General features: G+C 40.6%; 1 protein-coding gene across 1 annotated transcript; it reads right to left on the bottom strand.

Moving 5' to 3' along the window:
• Nucleotides 1-2,560: 2,560 nt before the first annotated feature.
• Nucleotides 2,561-20,352, bottom strand: alx4b (ALX homeobox 4b). The gene is made up of 4 exons (XM_078256089.1): nucleotides 19,815-20,352; nucleotides 9,400-9,713; nucleotides 3,585-3,713; nucleotides 2,561-2,896 (listed from the first exon to the last, which is right to left on the bottom strand). The coding sequence occupies exons 1-4, from the start codon at nucleotides 20,149-20,151 to the stop codon at nucleotides 2,576-2,578; spliced, it is 1,101 nt and encodes a 366-aa protein (XP_078112215.1). The 5' UTR covers nucleotides 20,152-20,352; the 3' UTR covers nucleotides 2,561-2,575.
• Between the last annotated feature and the right edge of the window lie 1,488 nt (nucleotides 20,353-21,840).

Below are 21,840 nucleotides of genomic sequence, written 5' to 3'. Positions count from 1 at the left end.
AAAAGCCTTAACAGATGTGATGCTGTTCATGCTGCTAAATATAAACAGACTTAGGAGACAGTTCTCAACTGTTGGGACACAAAACCACACACCTCTGGTTTTAGCAAAGAGACCACTGTCCCAGTGGAAGTCAAAAATAAAAAAAGCTTCTCCAACACTAAGTGCAATAACTTATTGCAATGGTACATTATATAAAGTCAGAATCAAAAGTAGAAATACTTGATTAATATACAAAATGCTGCTTAAAGCCATAAGACAATTAGAAAGAAATTTCAACTTAAAAGTCCAAAATAACACACAAAACATAATTTTACAGTTTTTGGCAATATTACTGCAATACTTTTTACTGGTTTATCTCTGGAGGTCCATTATTTGACAAATAAGCAAAACAATGTACAAGCACATTCACACAATACAACATTATAACTATGGATTTCAATTGCTTTATTTCAGTAGTATCAACATGGACGGAGCTGCAAAGGAGTTAACTGAGGGAGGACCAGCGAGAAGACAAACTCAACTCGACAAAGTAGGAATTCTGTCACATGTAGTCATGCAATATATTTTGTGACCACATCCTGCTTTTATCTTGAAATTTTTAAGATAATTTTCTGACATTTAGTCCTCACATCCAACAAAGTCTATAGTGAATTCAAAATATGTTTTCCTTTATTAAATGGAGACAGAAAATTAAATCAACAACTATATTCATAATAATTTTAAATACATTTTCAAGCAAAAATGGCAAATATTCTCTGGTTCCAGACTTACACTTTGCTGCTTTTCTTTATCATATGGATAGTAAACTGAATATTTTGGGGGTTTGGGGCAACAAAACAAGACACGACGACGTCATATTTGGGTCTTTAATTGATTTTGAGAATTTTTCCACAATTTTCTGGCATTTTACAGACCAAGCAATTGATCGACCAATCGATCTAATCAATACTGAAAATAGTCGTTAATTGCAGTCCTTCTCTCAAGTCGGAGGGCTGGATTGGGCACTCATATCTTACAATGATCAACCAGCTATGAGGAGCAGAAACGGACTCTCTTGCCATTATCCTTACCGGGGAAAGAAAGCAGATACGGTATGTAGCCCAGCGGGCGTCATAGAGAGATCAGCCAAAAGACTAATGAAGCCTGTCTCTAGCCTCAGCCTGCAGCCCAGCCCTGGTGACAAGCTTATTCCGACGGGATAACACACAGAGACACCCCTGCAATCACGGGACATATTCACCACATTCCTGCAGTCCAGCTCTAAAGTCATCACATTACCTAAACGTGATGGAGTGCTCTTCGGGACGATTGGAGCCACTGATTTGGCCTGCAGTCTCTGGCATGTGACAGATTCTGTGAGCGAGCTACAAATCCAAGAGTCATCTCTGCTGAGCCCACATCTAACGATGAATTGATTATAACAACTTGTGGAACTGTGTGTGCAGTAATGTCCTCACCGTGTACACTGTGATATACTGCGGTGTTTGCAGGGCCGGACAGCTCACTTTGATGCTAATTAAGTGTGTCTATTCCTGTTGGTTGCTGATTGAAGTTGGCGTGGCTAGTTGGTGTTGAAGGCTGCTGCTGTGCATTTCTTCGCCTTGTCTGCCAGTGGAGACAGTGTTTCCTGTAATCTGAGGCCTGAGCCTAGCAGGGGAACCTGTGGAGGCACCCCTGAGAGAGGAAATGACACGTTGGTTTGAAATTGCTGCCAATCCAATGCCTGCCCTCCTCCCAGAATAATTGGCACAGGCCATGTCTGCTCAATTAGACTGTTCACTTATTGCATTCAACCTCTGTCCTTCTTAGCAGGGACATAAACTATCCACCGCAGGCTTCGACAAATTTAATGTTTTTCTTTTATAACCAATTATTTTTTGCTTTAAAGGAGAGTTTGCAATGGCAAGTGACAGAAAAGAAACTCTCAGCACTTGGTATTCATCCAAGCTTGGCCTTGTTTTTAAAATGACTTTTAAAATGCAAATACTGAATGTCCAGATATGCAATTGAACTCATGTATATGAGAGACAAGTCTAAACTGACACAAACAAAATGAGTGGGTTAGGATGGGTGGTATAAAAAAATAAGCTAACGGAATTAAAACGAGAATCAAGCTTACTTCTGTAAATTAAAATACTATATGATATGGTTGCTTTGGCACTGAATTCTTGTATTCTATGATACTATTTTGTAAACCATATTTTTTTTCTTATTATTCTGAAACCTATTACTATCATGAATTATAGACTAAACCCCGATATTTCAATGAGACCTGAGAGATCAAGGAATCAAGAATGAACACATCTCAGTAACATCTTCTTCTGAGTCACACCTCTGTATTTCTCTCACTTTCAGCATCTGCTGATTGTCACAGCCACAGTTGTTATCTTGGTTGCGTTGGCCGCTGTAATGGCCTCTGTAATCTCCACAGTCTCTCCCTGTTCATTTGGCCTGTGTTATCATTAGTGCTCTCAGGAAACACCCCCCCCCCCCCTACACATACACACACAGCGCTCACTGATGGCTGCTCCAGAGAAGAGGGCCATAGGGGGCAGGGTGGAACTGGGCTGAGACATCATGTAGCCCAAGAGATGGCTGCACTGTGTTCCTTGGCCTTCATACGCAGCGCAGCTATGCTGGAAGACTTGCGGTCTGGATCAAGATTGAGATCATAGCCATTGATTCCCCCGCCCATCCCAGGACCCCCAAAAAGGCTGCCCATATGTGTCTGTCCCATGTGGCTGCTCCCTGGACTAGGCACACCCAGGAAGTCAGAGACTCCTCCGGGACCGTGAGGGTGAGGCGGCATGCAGGAGGGGACGGAGTCACAAGGCACAACGCAACCCGGCACTGGAGATGCTCCACTGCTACTCCCAATCCACGAAGGGTTCTGGATCTGGAGGAGAAGAGCAGGGATTATAAATTAAAGTGGCTAGAATTGATATTTTTTTTTAAATAACAAAATCAAATGATGATTTGAAAGAGGTCGCTAGTAGTGATGAACCTACAGAGAATCAGCTCCTTAACCTGCAGCTCCCCCATTTATGGAGCATTATAGCGAGTTTCAGATCATTGTTTAGCTGTCCGGCCCTCAACTTTACTGTTTTGATTCACTCTTGCTGCTCTCATATTGTGTTGTTTTTGGCCGCAGCAGGCAGCTGTTTTCAGCAAAAAAAAGCTCTTAAAAACCCTCTGTACACTACCTGCTCAGCACCAAACAGCAGACAGACATAGTTAGCGTCGAGCTGGTGGACATAGTGGAGCATTTAGCAGCTTAAGATAGCCAGCTATTTACCTCACAAATTGGTAGAGACCAAACATGACTCCAAATGAATGATAATGTTGCTCCGTATCTGCTGGGTGTGTAAATAAGCAACGAACAAAGTTTGCCATATGATATGTCAATGTTGTGTTCGCAACTTGTTTCTGCTGCTCCCTTATGGTTAGAAAAATCAGGTATTGCAGGTTTCCAGGTAACAAACCTTACTCATAACCATTTATGATTTGTGATATCTCAGATCACCATATCAAGTACCTGTGTTTAGTAATATTCAATGAGTCGACTACCACTTATTTTCCTTTACCTGTGCATAGTTCTCGGGCCGAGTCAGTAGAGGCAGCTCGTAAGCAGTTGAGAAGTGTGTCCGGACCTGTTGCATCTGGCCATAACGCTCCCTCTTCCTCCACTTGGCTCTGCGATTCTGGAACCACACCTGCAAAGAAAACAATCCATCAGGAAAACACAGACCAGCCATTACCAAATAAAACATAATTTTAAACGCAGCTCTCATAGATCTCCTATCACGTGCCAACCCAAGTACTTTCTTTTGCAAAAAACAAAGGTCATCCTCTCCCCTTAGCAAGACAAAGTAACTGAACCACATAAAATGAAGATTGTGAAGCAAATAAATTCTGCAGCACATGAAAGTCCAGGCCCAGGTTTTAAGACTTGACGTGTCTTTAAAGTGCCATCCACACGGAGCTATTGATGTGAAAATGGTGAGTCTCCCCTGGTGCTGCACGAATCAGCTCCTCCCTTTGATACACAGGCGTCTGCCTCCCTTCAGGCTGCCAGCGTCGACAGATCCACATCTGGGCCTGTAGCCATTCATAAATCACTCTGAGAGAGGTGTGCTCTCCCCCACATGTCGGCACAGTGGGATACAGTGGGGAATCCCTCTGTATAATCCATGAAACAAAAGTTCAACTTTTGACCAAGTACATGTTTTTCTTTGTCCGTCTTTGGAATTGGTAAGTGTTGGATGTGGCTTATGAAGTAGGTTGCTACTCTGCAAAAGGTTGTACTTTCAGTACCTGCTGACAGACCAAGTGCAGGGTACATAGCTGACTTCTCCCTACTGTAGCTGTGAAACTAGAGGAAGCAGGACTGAAGGGCTAAAGGCAATGATTGTTATGAGCAAAAAAGTTAAATTTGTATCCTGAGAGAAATTTCCTGAAATATTTCTACTGCAATCTTGGTATTCACTGTCAACGCTGTGTAATGTAATCATTTCTACCTATGGTAATTTATGTCTGCATATACAACATCTATTGTATGTCTGTCCTGGAAGAATAATTCCTCCTCTGTTCTTCCTGATATTTCTTCCTAATTTTTCCTTGTTAATGGGGGACTTTTTCATTATCCAAATCGAGGGTGTAAATATAGAGGGTGTCATATGTTATACAGAGTGCAAATCCTTTTGAGGCAAATTTACTGTTTTGTGATTTTGGGCTATATAAACAAAATTTACTTGGCTCATTGATATTGCTGATAGATTTAACCCCTCTAATGCCATTTCTTTTGTTTTAAGTTGTGCTAAGAATGTTACATTGCTTTATAATCGGTTAAATATGAGCTATTTGGACACCTACTGTACGTAGCCTCCAACATGAATGCACTGCTTGTGCAGATTGGCGATCGGATCATATATATGTCGTTTTGGGAGTCTCGACAATGGACCAATTCTGTCGTTTAGGTACGAGGACGTGTTGGATCATTTGATGCTTTTGCTTGTTTTTATCATAGTTACTTAAATATCTTTGGGTTTTAGATTGTTGGTCAGGCGAAACAAGACATTTATTTATGTCACCTTGGGCTCTGTGGATTCTGTGGCTATTTTTATAGATTAAGCGATTTTGTTTTTTTTAATAATCGAGAAAGTAACTGCCAGAATATTTAATAATGAAATAATTGGTTAGTTTCAGTCCTAGCACGCTATATTTTATGTAGCCCAGATATAACTTACGTGTACAATAATCATTTAATGTGGAGATAAAGTCAGACTAAAATCATCAATCAAATAATATGATTTAATGTACTTCAATAATTTAAATTAAGACAATGATAATATTATTACATTCATTTTAATAAAACATAAGCCATTAATTTCTCCAAATTTTCTCCTTTCCTAACCATGCATATCTGCAGTTCCTAAATATAATCAGTTGTAACTTTTGCTCAGCTTTTTTCTACAAAGTCTTCTCACATCTCTATGCAGGAGAATAGAGGAGCAAAGGGGGGTACTGGATGTCTCCACATGTTTATTTGTATGCATTTGTTGGTTGTCTGAATCTTATTCTCCCAAGAGGGAAAGGGAGACTTCTTCAAAGAGAAAAGAGAGAGTGATCCTGCCTCGACTCACGGGTTTGAACTTGGATTGTGGGTTGATTCCCAGCCCAATCAGCTTGTGGTTTTCACAATCCCTGACATGCAATTTCCCCTCAGTCAACCTCCTCAAATCCCCCCTGATGTCCCTCTCTCACCATTTCTCTCAATAAACTTAAACACTAGAGTTTAGTGACAAACATGAGTAGTGTCCCACAAAGATATGATCCCATATTGAGTATTTCTTATGGAGCAGGAGTGAATTTTTATCAAATGAAATGAGACCAACTATAAGCAGCACTGCAACATGAACACAAATATATTTTCTGACTGGATAAAACAACTAGCTGGCTCATTTTCAAAGAGAAAACCATATATGGCCTCTTGTGGCACATATAGCCGTTGACTGTGTTTTTGTGAGAAGGTGACGTAAAGAAATGTCTTCTGACTCCAACATTCTTCGGGTCAGCTGGCGAGTTTAGAGGACAGCTCACCCTTGCAAAGTGGTAAACTGATATCTGAGGTTGTGGCTGAACCTTAGTGTCAAGGTGAGGGGTTGTTGCCCTTTGAATTATATCATATGTTTGGAGGGGGGCTCTGAGTCTATGTAATGCTCCCCCTGAGGATTTGGGGTCTATTATTGTTTAGGGTTTGTCATGTCTTTCCTTTGGTTCTTCTTTGGTTATGTGAGCTCATAACATCCCAGGTTTCCAAATATGATCCTCAACACAAAAGGCCCTGATTGGACTTATAAGCGTAAAACTCGCTTATAGTTTTAGTTTTAAAGTTATGGCACGGTTTGATTTGTCAGAGGTTAGGTTTAGCCTATTACGTATTATTACAGACAGAGAGTTAAGCATCTGATTTTCCTAAATAATAAACGCACACTTAAATCTGAAAAAGCATTAACCAACAAAAGCAATCCTCAAAGACTTTTCTAACCATCTGGATTAAGGAATATTTGGTCTGCTGCACGATAAATACATTTTTAACCTGTTTCCCAAATAACGCCTTTTTTTCTTAATCAAAACAAAAATAGTAGCCTTGCTCAATTTGTGCAACATGAACACAAATTAAAACTCAAATTAAAATGTCTTATATATTATATTGGTTTTTATGATGTTTCTTTCCAATATTTTCATACAATATAATGCGCCACTATTTTGCTTGTTTTACAAAAAGAGTAAAGAAGTCATTTCGGATTTTCTGGATTAGGAAATACTCTCACAGTTTCAGGAAACGGGTCAAATATTTTTTTATTGTGCAGCTGATGCAATATGTTTTCATTCAGATGGTTAGAAGTCTTAAGATTCTGGGAATACTTTCAGCACCGCGGTTAGTGTTGTTAAACGACCTTCTTGGTTTTTAAAAGATCACCAGGAATTTATTTGAAGGAAAATCAGATGCTTAGCTCTGTGACTCAAATGTAATGGTAATACATGAGGCACAACTGGGGCTAAGGTTAATGTCGTACAAGTATTTCAAAGCTCCACGCTCCTTTTCAAAATATAAAATTTTATCATTTACAGAGCTGTCAATTTATTTGTTGATGGATCAAGATAACCCAACTTTACTCCTCTACTTTTAATCTCTTTGTCGTCCTCCTACCCCTCTGTTGAAGCTCAGCCTCTTCTCTCCCACTCCAGCAAACCCCCCCCCCCCCTTACCGCCGACCCTTCTCTCCATGTCTCTCTCCTCCCTCCTCCCTTTTAAGTCAGCGAGGGGAAGTGGGGATATTGGAAAGTGAGATGGGAGAATGTTCAAACTGGAGCTTGTTTTCATTTCATGTTTAATTTCCTGACGCCTAAGCCCTTGGCTTTCCGCAGCTAACCTCTTTGACCTTTCGAATGCATGCAGACGAGAGCGGCGGACTAAGCGCGCACACACATTTGTATGTGTACACGCAAATCACACGCATTAACATACCATGTTATATACAAAATTCAAAGTCAGTCACTAACAAATGCATTCTTTTAACCTGGACACTCTCATACACTTACTAGAGCCTTTTATAAACAAGCAAACAATGTCTGAGCACATATATGCCCCTTGTCTTGGCTTCTGGGTACTGAGTGTGTCATGTTTCACAGAGGGTTTGCTCTACGTAGCTTTGCCTTTGAACGGCAGTAGGAAGGAGACCCAAGCCAAATAGTTTGGCAGGGAGATCATTCGGGGAACATTATGAAGTCAGATGTGTCCTTTGCGGCTCCATGTCTCTTATTCCCCAACTTCTAAGTTTGTTGGAAAGGGAAGCCAGTGGTGTTTTTGCACGAGCAGAATTTCAATTAACACAAATCATTTGTATTATTTCTCATAATTATCCACAATGACCCGTCCTATATATGAAGCCTAAAATTTCTTTATTTTATCTAGCAGACATCTGCAAGGAAGGTGGCTCAGAGCTCTCTGAGCTCAAAGTGCTTGGCGGTGATACAGTAATTGCTAAAGACGTTGACAGCAAAAGGCAGCTTACAGAGCCATTAAAGAGCTTTATTTATGCTCCAGAGCCAGCAGGCGGAGAGAGAGAGAGGAAGAGGGAGAGAGGGAGGGCAGAGTGCACAACTTCCAAAAGCAGCTTTGAAGTCCAGCCGTCTCACCTCATCTCTGTCATCCAGGACCACGGCGATTGATAGACTGCCTCAGCAGTCACTCACACACAGCCTCCCTCTCCATAAAATGTAGGCAGTGTGGTGAAGTTCAAGTCTGAGGTTCAGAGCTAATTGTACTAAATAAACTAATGGCAGCAGAAGTCACAGATGTGATTATGGAAAACTGCAGCCGGACTTTATGAAGACATTCATCATCAAACTGAGGATGAAACTGTAGGACCTTGACATTGGCATTTTGGTAGAAAACATCTGTACTCTGGTTTTCAATGGCTGTTGTTGCGGAGATGAAAAGGATTCTCCGATTGCTTGCCAAGCTTCGAGTGCCCCTTGATATTCAACAATTGGATATCCCTGGACTTTGTCTTGATAGACCTTCAGTTAAAATTGTGGGATTTAGTCTTGATTGCATACATATTTAGGGTCTGATTTTAGAAGTATGGGTCAAACCTCACAGTGACTCAACAGAGTCTGCTGTGTGCTTGTCAGATGAGAAAGTTAATTATATTCATCTGGGGAATAGATGGGTCTGTGTGAACGCAGCATGAATGTACTTATTTTACTGTACCACCACAAGGACTAGGCCAGGTTCTCTGTCCCTGACTATGTCTTGGACCATGCGTGGAAATTGAAAGTGGCATCTCAAAGTGTTTTTTATATCCTTGCCAAATAGCTTTGATGACTCTTTTTTTTCTCCATGTGTTTTCCCTCCCTGCCTCCGGAGTTGTGCGGAGAAGTAGTTTGAACATGGTAGTGCTGGGGAGAAACCCTTGGCCTCTGACCCTTCTGCAGAGTCTGAGCTAAGAGCAGAGTATTCCCTTAGTCCCACCCATCCCACTCTGATCTAAAACTGGCAGGCAGAAAGAGAGATGGGGAACAATAGGCCTCGCTGTCTGCTACTCCGAACAATCTTTGTCAACATGCCAGTCTTAACTCTCCCAGCTCTCTCTGTCATTTCCCCGAGTGATTATTAGCACGCAAACCTTAAGGACTGCAGTTATTCAACACGGCTTATGGAGAAGGAACGGCAGCATTCACTGTTCAGCAAGTGCCCCAAAACAACATGTATGTTTACACTGAAGTGACAAAGCCCTCCAGTGGCCGTAGTAATTTTGATTGAAGCCAAGGAAGAAATCAGATGACTTTTAGTTTTTCACGTGTAACCTGGTGTTATTCCCCCATCCTTACCTGTACACGAGCCTCTGTCAGGTCTGTCCTCAGTGCCAGCTGCTCGCGGGCATAAACATCTGGGTAGTGTGTCTTCTGGAAAACCTTCTCCAGCTCCTCCAGCTGGTAGCTGGTGAAGGTGGTGCGATTGCGTCTCTTCTTGCCTTTGTTGCTCTCGGCCTCACTTTTGTCCAGAGGGCTGGAGAGGTCAGAGCCCGGCCGCTCGCTCAGCCCCTTCTCGCCGGGCGCCTTTAGGTTCAGATAGCTGCCTTCCATCCCGGAAGAGTCGACACTCTGGGTCAGCTCAGAATCTGTCAGGCCGTTGTTGTCTTTTCCTGTAAGTAGATTAAGAACGACACAGTGTGAAGGATTACGATCAATCGTATTTTGTCCTTTTAAAGGGGCACTTCACCAATTTGACACATGAATTTTAGGCCGGCTACACACTGCCTGCGTGGCGTGAGCGTGGCATTTCTGTTGCGTGGCAGCTGCGTGGATTTTTCTTTGTCTTTACACACCAGAAACGTGTCTGACGCGGCACTGCTGCTGCTAGCCTTGTCTGTACACATGTATGTTTCCCATTGATAAAATGAAATACCATGTTAAACATAAATATATATACTGATTTGATTACAGCAAAGACAACGTCAGCAGTATTGACGGCAAAATAGGCTACAGAATATTTCGTTCTGTATTGACAGGTGCAATATTATAGAAAATCTTTTTATTTATTTTTTTATTACATTTATATCTGCATTTATATCAAAACCTAGACACTTTCAAACATCAACATGTCATTTATTAATATGTATTTGTGTCAAAATTACATATAAACATCTTTTCCTATTCTATTTTGCCTGGAAACGCTTCCAACACGCTTGCGTGTCGCGTGAAAAATAGGCGGCAGTTCTATTCCTAGCATGCAGGGTGCTGACGCAGGTAGTGTGTAAGCTCTAACCTGTTAACATGGGAGCCGAAATATAAATGGACACGCCACGCAGCTGACAGGCTCACGCGACGCACCAGTGTGTAGCCGGCCTTAGTTTACTTGTCACAGTACTACTCGGCCAGCGAAAACAGTTAATACAATTAATATATGATTTCATTTCTTTTTCTGTGGCTCTGGAGGGACCAAAGTTTGAAAAAAATGTCTCCTCTTGGACTCACGCCTTTTTTAACAGAAAGCCTGCATTACACACTGAAGGTGTGGAGTTTAAAAGACCATTTGCATTGTGGGGAAGAGTCCCTTTAATTCTGATGGTACTGTTCTGAAAAAAAACATAAAACACATTTTAAAGTTTAGATGTTACACTGTGGTTCTCATAAAAAAAACATTTGATCAATTTTGGTTTTGGTTGAAGTGCGCCGTTCTTACGATTTTCATATGAAGCATGAAAATAACCATAACAGTTTACTTAACTGTGGCTTTACATATAATACAAAATAATTTTCTTACTTTAATATCATTTTAAAAGAAATGATTATAATCAACTTCCTGACCATTTTAGTGCTGAAAAAAGGGTGCCACATGTTGTCAATAATAGTCCTATAATTATAGTTACTACTTTACAATATTCAGCAGAACAATACTTTCTTTAAAATGTGGCTGAATAAAATTGGTGCCTCAGGTTCAAGTCAGGGAGTTCATCTGCTCATCATCACGTTACAACATCCACATGAAATGACATTTACTTTCAGCTTACATCACCTCTGTAATGTTTTATTTTAAGGTTCAAAGGCCTTGTCTGTTTGCAATAAGAGAAGAAATGTCTTTCTGTTTGAAAGCTATGTCACTACACATTGGCGTGACCTGTGACACAACCCTTGAAGCCCTCTCCCTCACATCTCTCAATCATGCCACCTGAAACCCGAAGCCACTCAAAACCTGCTCCATCTCGAGCCGTGTATGGCGGGCCTTGTGTACGGCCACGTTTGACCTGCAGCCTTGCCCCTAAGATGTAAACAACATTGTGTTTGTCACCTTCAATTTCGAGAGCGTCCATTTTGTGACAGACCCCGCTCTGTTCCTGTCAGCGCTTGCTAGCTTTTTTGTTTCCTTTTAGGAGATGAAGAAAGCTGTCCCTTCTCCTTCAATAAACAAACAGCTGTGTGAATAAATAAGCTGAAGGGCTCTGGTTGCGGGCCAGTAAGAACAGTGTGTTCTGTCAGCCTCTGTGTTTGCCTTTCCTGCGACTGGGCAAGGGGAGCCCCACCATGTATTGGTCTGAAACCAGCTCATAATGGTCTCCTCCACATAACTAGACCTGTAAGTCTTGTGCAACACCAGGATTTCTTTAGTCCAACAACATTTGTCTCTGAGTTAGATCGTGTTTAGGATGATTAACACATTTTACTTTGTCACTTTGCATTTTTGTTATGAATAATGTCAGTAATGGCCTCCTGTAATTCTCGGAAACCCAGAGCAATGAGGGAAAGAGAGTTGACACCTTGTGGCACTGGTGACTCTCTGAGCCAAGTGTTTTAGTGGTTAGTAAGATGACTGAATAGTTTTAGAGTGATGAAGCGAGGCGGTGGCCGTCTGCAATATGCATGTTTATTTTCATGGCTTAGCACGCTTTTGGCTAGTGTGTCCCTAAATGAGATGTCAATAGCCATCCTCTTGATACTGCTGCAGCCCTCCCCTGCTCTCTGGCTCAGACCTACCCCGACAGAGACACTAATGGAACAACACAGCTCGCCCAGCTGGAGTTCATGACCTCATATCGCTGTGGCCCACCTGTCAGACCCTCTTACAGTCTCCGCGCAGGCAGATGTTCTGACATCACCTACCCCTGCACTGGCCTCTAATGCGTATGCACTGTGCAATATTTTCTTTCTACCCCTGGGCAGGAGCATGGCTGCAATGTTAGGAAGTAAGACAGGTCAACTCTAGGTTCCTGCTTGGTATTTGCATCTGTTGAAGAAAATGCAGTTATGCCCCTGAGCAAGGTATACATCCTGTAAGGCAAAGTGTGCAGCTGGGCACACAGATGAGGGGATGGGAAGATGGTGGGATAGTGGGTGAAAATGTTAAAGTTCTCAGTCTTATACACATGGTGCCATTTGCCAGGGGGGATGCAGGGGATTTCCCCCTTTCTGATCTATATATCTCTGCCTCTGCTGAATTATTTTAATCCCCAGTGGAGACTAAATGTATCCCCCCCTCAAAGTGATCAATGCTTCACCAATAGACCATATATTATATACCTAAAATAGAAGTATTTTAAACCCTTAGTAAAGCGCTGTAACGTGAACACATTGTGCCATAGAACGATAAAATCCGAGCTGCAGTTGCTGGTTGTATTTTGCCTCTACAGAGCTCCGGGATGCCGGCTACCAGCAGCAGTTGTTTAGCCGCCAATAGGTGACTGCGAGCCTGCTACAGGCATCGCCAGATGGCGGCCCTTTCAGCAGCCATGGAAGTTGAGTTTACCCAAAAAAGTTAGCATCATGTGGCGATGACTGGTAAGTTTAGGCACAAAAACGATGAGTTTAGAAAAAAGATGGTGGTTAAAACACTCCTGAGGAACAAGCGTTTCCTGGGTGAAAGTACCTAGGCCTATTTTGTTTTCGCTGCAAAGTGAACTCCGCTGTCTGGCTTGAAAGCACTGTGTTATATGTTAACACCACGTTGTGGTATTTCATTTTGAGATTATTTTTCATTGCATATTGAAGTTCATAAATAAGTGTTTTGGCATGGCTGGCCGTGTGGCACTATATCCATGGTATTGAAAGGGGGATTTCATTCTTGCATGTTTTGTTTTGCAGTAATACAATTACAGTTATTTGTTTTCATACTGAGAGTTAGATGAGAATAATATTCATGTCTGTATGGTAAATGTGAAGCTACCTTGAGCAGGTGCTTACCTTAGCATAAAGAGCTGACGATTCACCATTTTAAAGTACAGGGGTTATGTGACTATTGATTGACTGGGACCAGTTGGCAACCAGCAAAGGCTCCAGGTAACCTAGTTACTGGTGCTGACCTAGAAATAGTGGCACATAACCCCCCGTAAAATGATGAGTTGACATTTATTTTTATTTTTTTTAGTACAGATTAAACAGATGAGACACAACTTTTTAATTAGTCAGTTTTAAAGGTGCTGGTGGGTGGATTTTGTTACCTTTGGACAGCTGTTTCCAGTCTCTGCTATGCTCAGCAGCTAGTGGTGGTAGCTTCATAAATAGACATGAGAGTGGTATCGGTCTTCTCTAAGCAAGAAAATTTAATAAGCGAATTTCCCAAAATGTCCTTTTAAGGTTTCCAGCCTTATACAGATTTATATCACCACAATGAACTAGAACTAAAATCTGCTCTTATAAACATATTTCTCGGTCTACTCCAAACTCAACAACACAGAGTCCTTTGCCACAAACATCTTCCAGTATTCCCGCATGCTGAGCTGTCTTTTCTGCACGCTGTTCTGGAGAACATTGCCATCTCACACTTTCTTTTGCGAGCCAAGATTCCACTGTGTTGGCTCCAGTTTTTTGGGGGGGGCATTTAGAGGAATGTGTTTTTGACTGCTCATTTCAGGATTCATCAACGTGTATATATAAATGCAGCCAATATGACCAGTTGATCCTGCAATTTGCCAGAGTTACTCTGTGACAAGCTGCAGACCTCTTCAGTTAGCCAAGGTCAGATGTTTACTAGGGTCAGCAATTTAATCACTGCTGAAAACAGAGAGAAAACATCAAAGTGTAATTTAACTGGTTGTAAAGCAACAGGGCACCCTCTCAGTTTTTATGGAATGGGACAGGGAGGGTCAAGTGAAGCCAAATAAAAGAAACACTATAAATTAGTAACCTGGGGAAGGGTTAATGACCAAACACTAAATAGGGAAGGGAATGCTTTTAAACAGAGTGCTCCAAAATGTTCTCTCAAAACACTCAAAGCTGTCTGCCACAATGGCTCTCCACTCATCACACCTTATATGGACCAGATAAAGTCAAATATTCTACTGGCTTTGGTAGCTATTCATTTTACATTCATTGCTGGTTCACAGACATGCTTTGGGCTGGATTATTTTTCCCGCAGCAGAGGCTAAGACCTGATGTTGACTGTTGTTTCCTCAGTGAAAGGGAGGCTCCCAGATGTTCCTGAGGAGAGAGCTATGCCAGCGGCTCATGCAGGAATGCAGATTCCCTGGGAAACCAAAAACTCTTTCTGTTCAGCCTCAGCTCCTGATAAATTGACACGATCATGACCTCACTACTGTCATACAGTAATAATACCTTGGGCTGTGGCTGTCACTGTCTCATATCAAAGAGCTCAAAAATTGTTTGAGATTTTAAGGGTTTTGTTGAAATGCAGGAAATAATGGTGGAAGTACACACATTTTTTTCTTAAGGGAAAACTACTTGTGGAGCTTCTTGAAAAGTGTATTTTGGTAAAAATATTTCATTTTAAAAGGAGAGTTTTGAAGTATTTGCAGCTTAAATGCATGTGCCATAATAAAAAAAGTGCATATTCAACCTAATGACATACAGCAGTCGATAGTTAAAGCATTAACCTCTCAAGGTCATGATGAAATAATTTGTCAGACTAATCTTTTCATTGCTGTGATTGTGTTCTGTATTATCAAAATTACAAGTAAGTTTAGAGTTGGTGATAAACATGAAGTTAAAAGCAGACAAGGAATTAAAATGAGGAATTGAAATCACATGTGATTATAGATCATGTAATCAATCCGTTAGCCTCTCCCTGTCTTCCAGTAGTCATGAATTCATTCCACGACCACATTTATACTGTCTAGAGATCATATTGGAATCCTGTCTTGGTCCTGGTATTTTGCCTCTTTGAAATCATAGAAAAGCATAAAGAAAGTTTGTGGTGCAGGCAGTGTCACTCGATGAGGATTTGGGTTACTTTCCAGGCCTGGCTTTTATTAAAAATATATATCAGACACAGCTCATTTGGCTTGTTTATCTGCTGAAAGCAAACTCAGAAAGAGAACAAGAACTTGTTACTCACGGACCCGAAGTGATCATTCCTACTTTTGCGTTGCCCGGTAGTTTCCATTGTTAGTCTGTCATAGTTGGCTTTCTTGAGTGAACATTTTGTGATGTGTTATGTCCCTCTTTTGACCAAAACATAGTACTGTGGGGCTGGATGTTTACATTATTCAAGAATTCCTATAGAGGTTAGATTAATCCAATGATAAGAATCAAGGAAGTCAAGGTAAAGACACAGCGCCAGCCTCAACATGAAAGGCACAGATCAAAACGTGCACCAGCTGGTTAAAGTTTCCAACGCATCTCTTTAATCTGGCCTGTGTGCGTTTCTCAGGTAGACGGTGGGGAGTTAGCTTCCCCAGGTGGCTCAAAGTAAAAGGCCAACCCATGCTGTGTTAGCTACACAACAGCATGACAAAAAATATGAGTGGCGATAAGAGGAGTTTTAACAGAGCTCTCAGTAAAATAACGCCTCACGAAACAAAACACTCAGAGTTGAATGTTTTTTCTTTCAATGGCAGGCAGATTGCTGCTGCTTTACCTCCTGCGTCACACATTTATACAAGCCATTACATTTTAACAAGCCATGAATTCATCCTTTCAAGCATTCTCATTCTATATTCTAATTTATTCTGCTTCACAGACACACGCCTGCACGATCACAGGTGTCATTCAGGCTTACTGTTAAAATGGACACAATGTGTTAGTCATCAGTACATGCATATCCTGTGACATCACTTCCCCGAGCCTTTTAACATGTACTTAGAGTACTATATTTTGACAAGAGGGTTTTAAAACGCTGCCAGGACTTTTTTTGGGGGGTCTTGTTTTGGTTTTTATACACAGAGAAAAATGTTTTTCATATCACAGGATGCTTCAATATCCTGCTGAAGGGAGGAGGGGTGGTTTGAAAGTACAAAGATTGACAAAGCTGTATGTTATAAATGTTTAATTTGCTTTAAACTGTCATTTTCTGAAAAGACAAAGAGGATGAGTCATAAACAATTTTAGTGAGCACCAGTGTTCCTACAAACACTACTGTACATCAACCTCAGTATCAACTACAGGCCTATAAACACAATGATTTCTACATTTCACATTCAGCCTTAGTTTCACTTACGTTCCCTCAAATGTCTAAAGAGAGTGTGATAGTATTTTTATCATAAGTTTGTTTTTACAAAATGTTATGGTTTCTCTATGGCAGCAAGCAATCTGTATCAAGGCTGAAATCTCATATATGCAATGCATCTCAAAGCCATAGAGTTTAGTAAAGTGCGTGCATGTAAACAGTCATTCCCACACGTGTGCAGCTTTCCCAGAAACCCTCTCATTTCTCCCAAGCCCTTCAAATCATTACCCAATCTCGATGTCCATTTCTGACTCGTTGCTTATTTCTACACAGTATTGTTGAGACAGGGTTATGTAAACCAGTCCCACTTTGTCATTTCAGGGACTCTCTGTAGCTTTGGAAATCTGATGTTTGGGGAGTATGAATAATAACTATAGGAGCCAGTAATGCACATCTGCCTTGGATTAATGCAGACCTCTCCTGCAGTGCTGACCTGCATTCCTCAGCACTCGATCAGCTCCAGGGGTTTTATTTCAGTCATCGCTGTGTGTGCAGGTAGACGGCTCCATCCCTGTTCTCGCTGTGGGACAGTCTCACTGATTAACATTGGCCCAGGGAAACAAACCCACCACCCCTCGCCACTACTGTGCAGAAATATGTTCATTCACTCCTCCAGAGACAGATTAATATAATTTAAAAATCTGGTTGTGACTACGTAGGATTTTCATCCACACAAAACAACCGGTACCTTGCAAAACTTTAGAGATTAAACAGTAAAAATGTACAAGAATATCTGAATATGAATTTTACAAAAGCTCTTACATTTGTATATTGTTTTACCACAGCTGAATCCTACTTACTGGCATTGGAGAAAAGTAAAGAAATAATTTGTTTGTATAAATTAAAAGTGTGAAAAGAGGTGTGAATATCATGCAGCATATTCCTGAATTCTTTTCCCATCAGATTTAACACAATTAATCCACATCTTTTCTTTTGCTTCTCTTATTTGTGTTATTAAATGTAAATATTAACATATCAGTTATTTTAGCATAGCCTATATCTACACATTTTATTCTCCTTTTTTGGTGTATTTTGGTGTACCCAAACACAGTTTTGCATGTAACATCCTTAGAATGACACTAATAAAAAATGTTAGGTTGACATGTAAACAGTATTACAGTTGTGTTGTACTGTAGCTGAAGTTGCCACACAGAAAACTCCCTTCGGGTATGACATGACTTTTGTCATCATGATGGAGATAAAGAGTCATCATTGAGCAACATATCTCCCATTTAGGACCACACATAACAGCATAAGCCTGTTGACGCCTTAGGCTTTGGCAAAAGCCAAAAGCATCCTCTCCAGGGCCATGATGCCTTCATCTGGCTGCAACATTTTCAATTATAACATTGCAGAGCTCTCCTTGAGGGAGGCATGTTGCATTTAATGATGTTGTTTAAATGGTTCTGTCAATGCACTTGCCAAATCAATTCACTACAGTGCAGGGGGGCTCCAATCTGTGTGGAGACATTGCTCCCAAACTCCAGAAAAAAGTGACAGTTCAGCTTAAAGTAAGGAGTGACTCATGAAAACAGATTACTGTGCATTTTGTGGATGTATTTTGGCAAAGTGTGGTACTGGCTACTGCGCAAATAAAATACTTATTTTGCAGGCCATAGTTGGTCCCACTGAGCATTAGGGCAGTTCCATTTAACTTGTTACAACTAATTTTTACATTTACTTCCATATAATTAAGCATTTACTGTATTAACATGTTTGCCATTGTTTAGTCTTTTTTCTGAACAGTTTTTCTCCTAGTGACTGGATCTAGTTTCCAGCACGAATCACAGATTAAAATGTCTAAAGTTTGGTTTACTGCATATATAAGTTTTAAACAAATTCAAATTTCAGCCACGATCATAACGGATGTTTTCTTCTGTAATATCCGCATCATGATAAACATCTGGATTTGAAATATATAGGCGCCAAGGAGTCTACGCTGATAACCAAAGTATTATTTTTAATGTAGTTTTTCTAGTGGGATATATAATATATTGTATAATTACCATATGCATATATGCAAACTTAATTATTTACACGTAGGCTAATAGATTCTTTTTTTTAGGCTATCGGCTCTCTCGCGTGGACCTGTTGTCACACCGAGTCCACTTCGTCTGCTCAATAAGAGAGATTCTATTTTTATTTTAAGCCCCCACGTCTCATAAAAGGGATAGTAAAATGGGTCGTTTTCTTCAAACGATACATTTGTAGTGCAACGAATTGTCGGAAGCTGTAAATCATTCGTTTTAAATGTTTGTAAGGACGTCCAAGCAGTCTCTAAATGTTTAATTTCGTCATTGACTGTTGTATTATAGTCGACAAATTGTGAGGTCTCGGCCTATAACTGCAGCTGGATGAATGTAGGCTATATTCCCTTTAATAGTTGCGCCAGTTTTGTTATCAGTTATTCCCGTTAAAAAATCACTAGTGCTATAAATAAAAAAATGAAAAAAACATAATGGACTACGTGATACATACCGTATAGTCCAGTTGAAATATTTATTTCTTCATTTTAAGCTACCACATAGCGCTTGGACTTTAAGTTTGTGCGCGCGTGCCTCGGCTGTTAGTAGTTCATATTTAAGTATTAAAATAATTCATGTATGCCTATATTTGTCAGTGGTAAAGAGAGTTTGACTTTCTGTAGGCTAGTCAATAGCACACTGCAGTTGTATAGGCCAGTGAGATCAGTGACAGTGATGCTGCGGCTTCCGGTAGAAATTATAAACTTAGTGATGTGGATAGAAACGTCATAAGGTAAATACAAAAGGGCAAACATCCATTCAAAAACAGTTTTAAATACCTTCTTCGCCTCTCAGTCTAAGCACACACCTTCATATAAGAAATACATTTCTATATGTAACGCTACATTACTATAGCTCTTGCAGGGAGTCTTTCCCTGCAATATTTCAAATTCATTCAGGGGGTTATTTTGTCAATAAATGGTTAAATTCAGTTCTCCCAGCACTTATTGCATGCAAATGTTATCTGAATTTCTAATGGTTTTAGGCTTTTAAGGTATGCAAGGAATTCTGTTATATCTCGTCTTAGCTCACAGTTGCCCACTTTGATAAAAAAAAAAAAAAAAAATTGTTACATTAAATAATAATTTCTTTTAGACACAGTTTTGTTCAGTTAAAAAATGGATTTCTGATGGGAGTCATGGGTTTACCATCTCCTTTTCTCTGCTCTGCGCTCACACATGTTACTGACTATAAGGTTTATTACACACTACAGTTAATTTCCATTATTGCTTGCCAATATCCTCTTTTTTTTCATGCATTTCCGTTAAACTCAATGCCTCATATAGTCTCACTTTGTGCCTCTCTTATAGGCTATGTGCACTCACCATAGCAGGGAATGAGCGTCCCATTGTGTCCGCTGTCCGGGTGCAGCTTGTTGCCTTCGGGCGGAGTTTTGCAGGTCGGTCGCTGCATGAAGAGCTGGTATTTGTTGAAGGTGCCCTCCTCAGCGCCATCCAATGACTGGCACTCCGGCTGGAAAGGACTCCGGGACTTCTCTCCGTAAGCCTGTCCTTTACCCGGAATGAACGTGGGGCTGTATTTGGTTTCAGTAGTCGGGAAAGTCCTGAAGGGGTTCGCCTGGTCCCTACCTTGCGCAGTAGACGTGCTATAATATGAATCCATCGATGTCATATCGCAGTATGAGACGCACGCTGCGTTCATACCTAAAAAGTAATATTAAAAAAAAAAATCCACACGCTTCTTCTTTCCCTCCCCTTCTTTAGACAGCAGATATTCTCCCCAAATTCTCATGCACTGACAAACTCACACTGACGCGCTCATGCATACACTCTCACGCTGCCGCATCTGGGACTGGTTAAAAAAATGAATCAGATGTTTTCCAGAGACTGCAGACTGAACAAATGCTAAAAGCCCCCTGAAGGTTTGTCGGGGTAAGAAGAAATGCCTTGCTCAAGCTAATGCCGCCTCAGTAGCCTATCTGTGACACACACACACACACACACACACACACACACACACACACACACGCAGCACTCCGACCTTCAGGCTCCACACACATCTGAAGTAGGCCCAACCAGCTCCAGCCTGCGCTATTATGCAGCCTGCAGAAATGGGAGGTCAAGCTCAGAAGGGGAAAAGCTTTTTTGGTAAACACGCGGGGGACAACACATGACATTAATGTAATTAGAGGATGAATATGTCGGCTTTGATTCCTGCTGTTACATGACTGAAGACCCTAACATCTGACTTTTTTTTAGGCTATATCAAACTTTAAAGCATTTTAAAAAAAAGCGTTGTTTCCATCTCTGTCACAGGAGCCACACTTTGTTATTAACGTGTCTTAAAGAAGACCTTAAAATGAAGTGTAAATGAAAGGATTAAGCCGGTAATTTGGCTTAAAGCAAACCTCCTTAACCGTTTGACCAGGACGTTATGTGAGAAGTCAGTCTGTCAGTGCGGATATATCCACTTATAATGATGGAGAATTAGAGCCAATCGCTGCAAACAACTTTCAACCCTGCAATTTGAGAATTTGCTACTTCTTAATATTCAATTAATTATAAACCATTAAGCCTATGATGCTCATTAAAATACTTGGCCTCGTTCGCTTTCACAATTTTGTAAAACGACGCTGCGCCAGCAATTCCTTGCCTTTCCTAGGCTATACAAATCTGAATTAAAGCTTAGGCTACTTTAAGGAGACAAGAGGCCTTTATGCGGGCTGGTAGTTAAATTGGATAAATTATCTCAGATCACGTCCTTCATTTTTTTTCTCTTTAAGCCAATATCGATATTTGTAGGTGTTAGTAAAGTAAATTAAGAAAAAAATCCATCATATTAAATGTGACACAACAGAAATGTTTGATTAGTGTACAACGAAATATTAAGTAGAGTTTATAAGTTAATAATTGAGGACCGAACATATTATTAGTAAGCCTATAAAAATGTATATGCCTGAATTATATGGCAATATAGGCCTATGGAAATATTTCTTGTTTGAACTGCGGCTGTCAGATTAATTCAGATTGAACACTGAAATTTCACTCCGCCCTTCTCTCTCTCTCTCTCTCTCTCTCTCTCTCTCTCTCTCTCTCTCTCTCTCTCTCTCTCTCTCTCTCTCTCTCTTATTTTCCGGCGTAATTAACTCATTTATTATGACTCGCAGTCCAACTTCACCCAAGAGGAGAATAACATTTCTTAAAAAAAAAGATACAAATGAAACGATGAAAATCACAAGCTGTGTTTTTTTCCACTTTCCCTAAAGCAATACTCTTTTAGCATCCAATACGTTTCTTGCTGTCAGGAGTTCACATTTTAAAATTGTTGTTAAAAACAAACAAAAACAGTTGACTGGTTTAGGCCCAGTGCATGTGCAGTCTCTTCCGTGTA

This window comes from Sander vitreus, chromosome 8 (genome assembly GCF_031162955.1).
Source record: "Sander vitreus isolate 19-12246 chromosome 8, sanVit1, whole genome shotgun sequence".
Lineage (NCBI taxonomy): Eukaryota > Metazoa > Chordata > Actinopteri > Perciformes > Percidae > Sander > Sander vitreus.
Note: the sequence above shows the minus strand (reverse complement) of the source record. Positions and strands in the feature narration are given on the sequence as shown.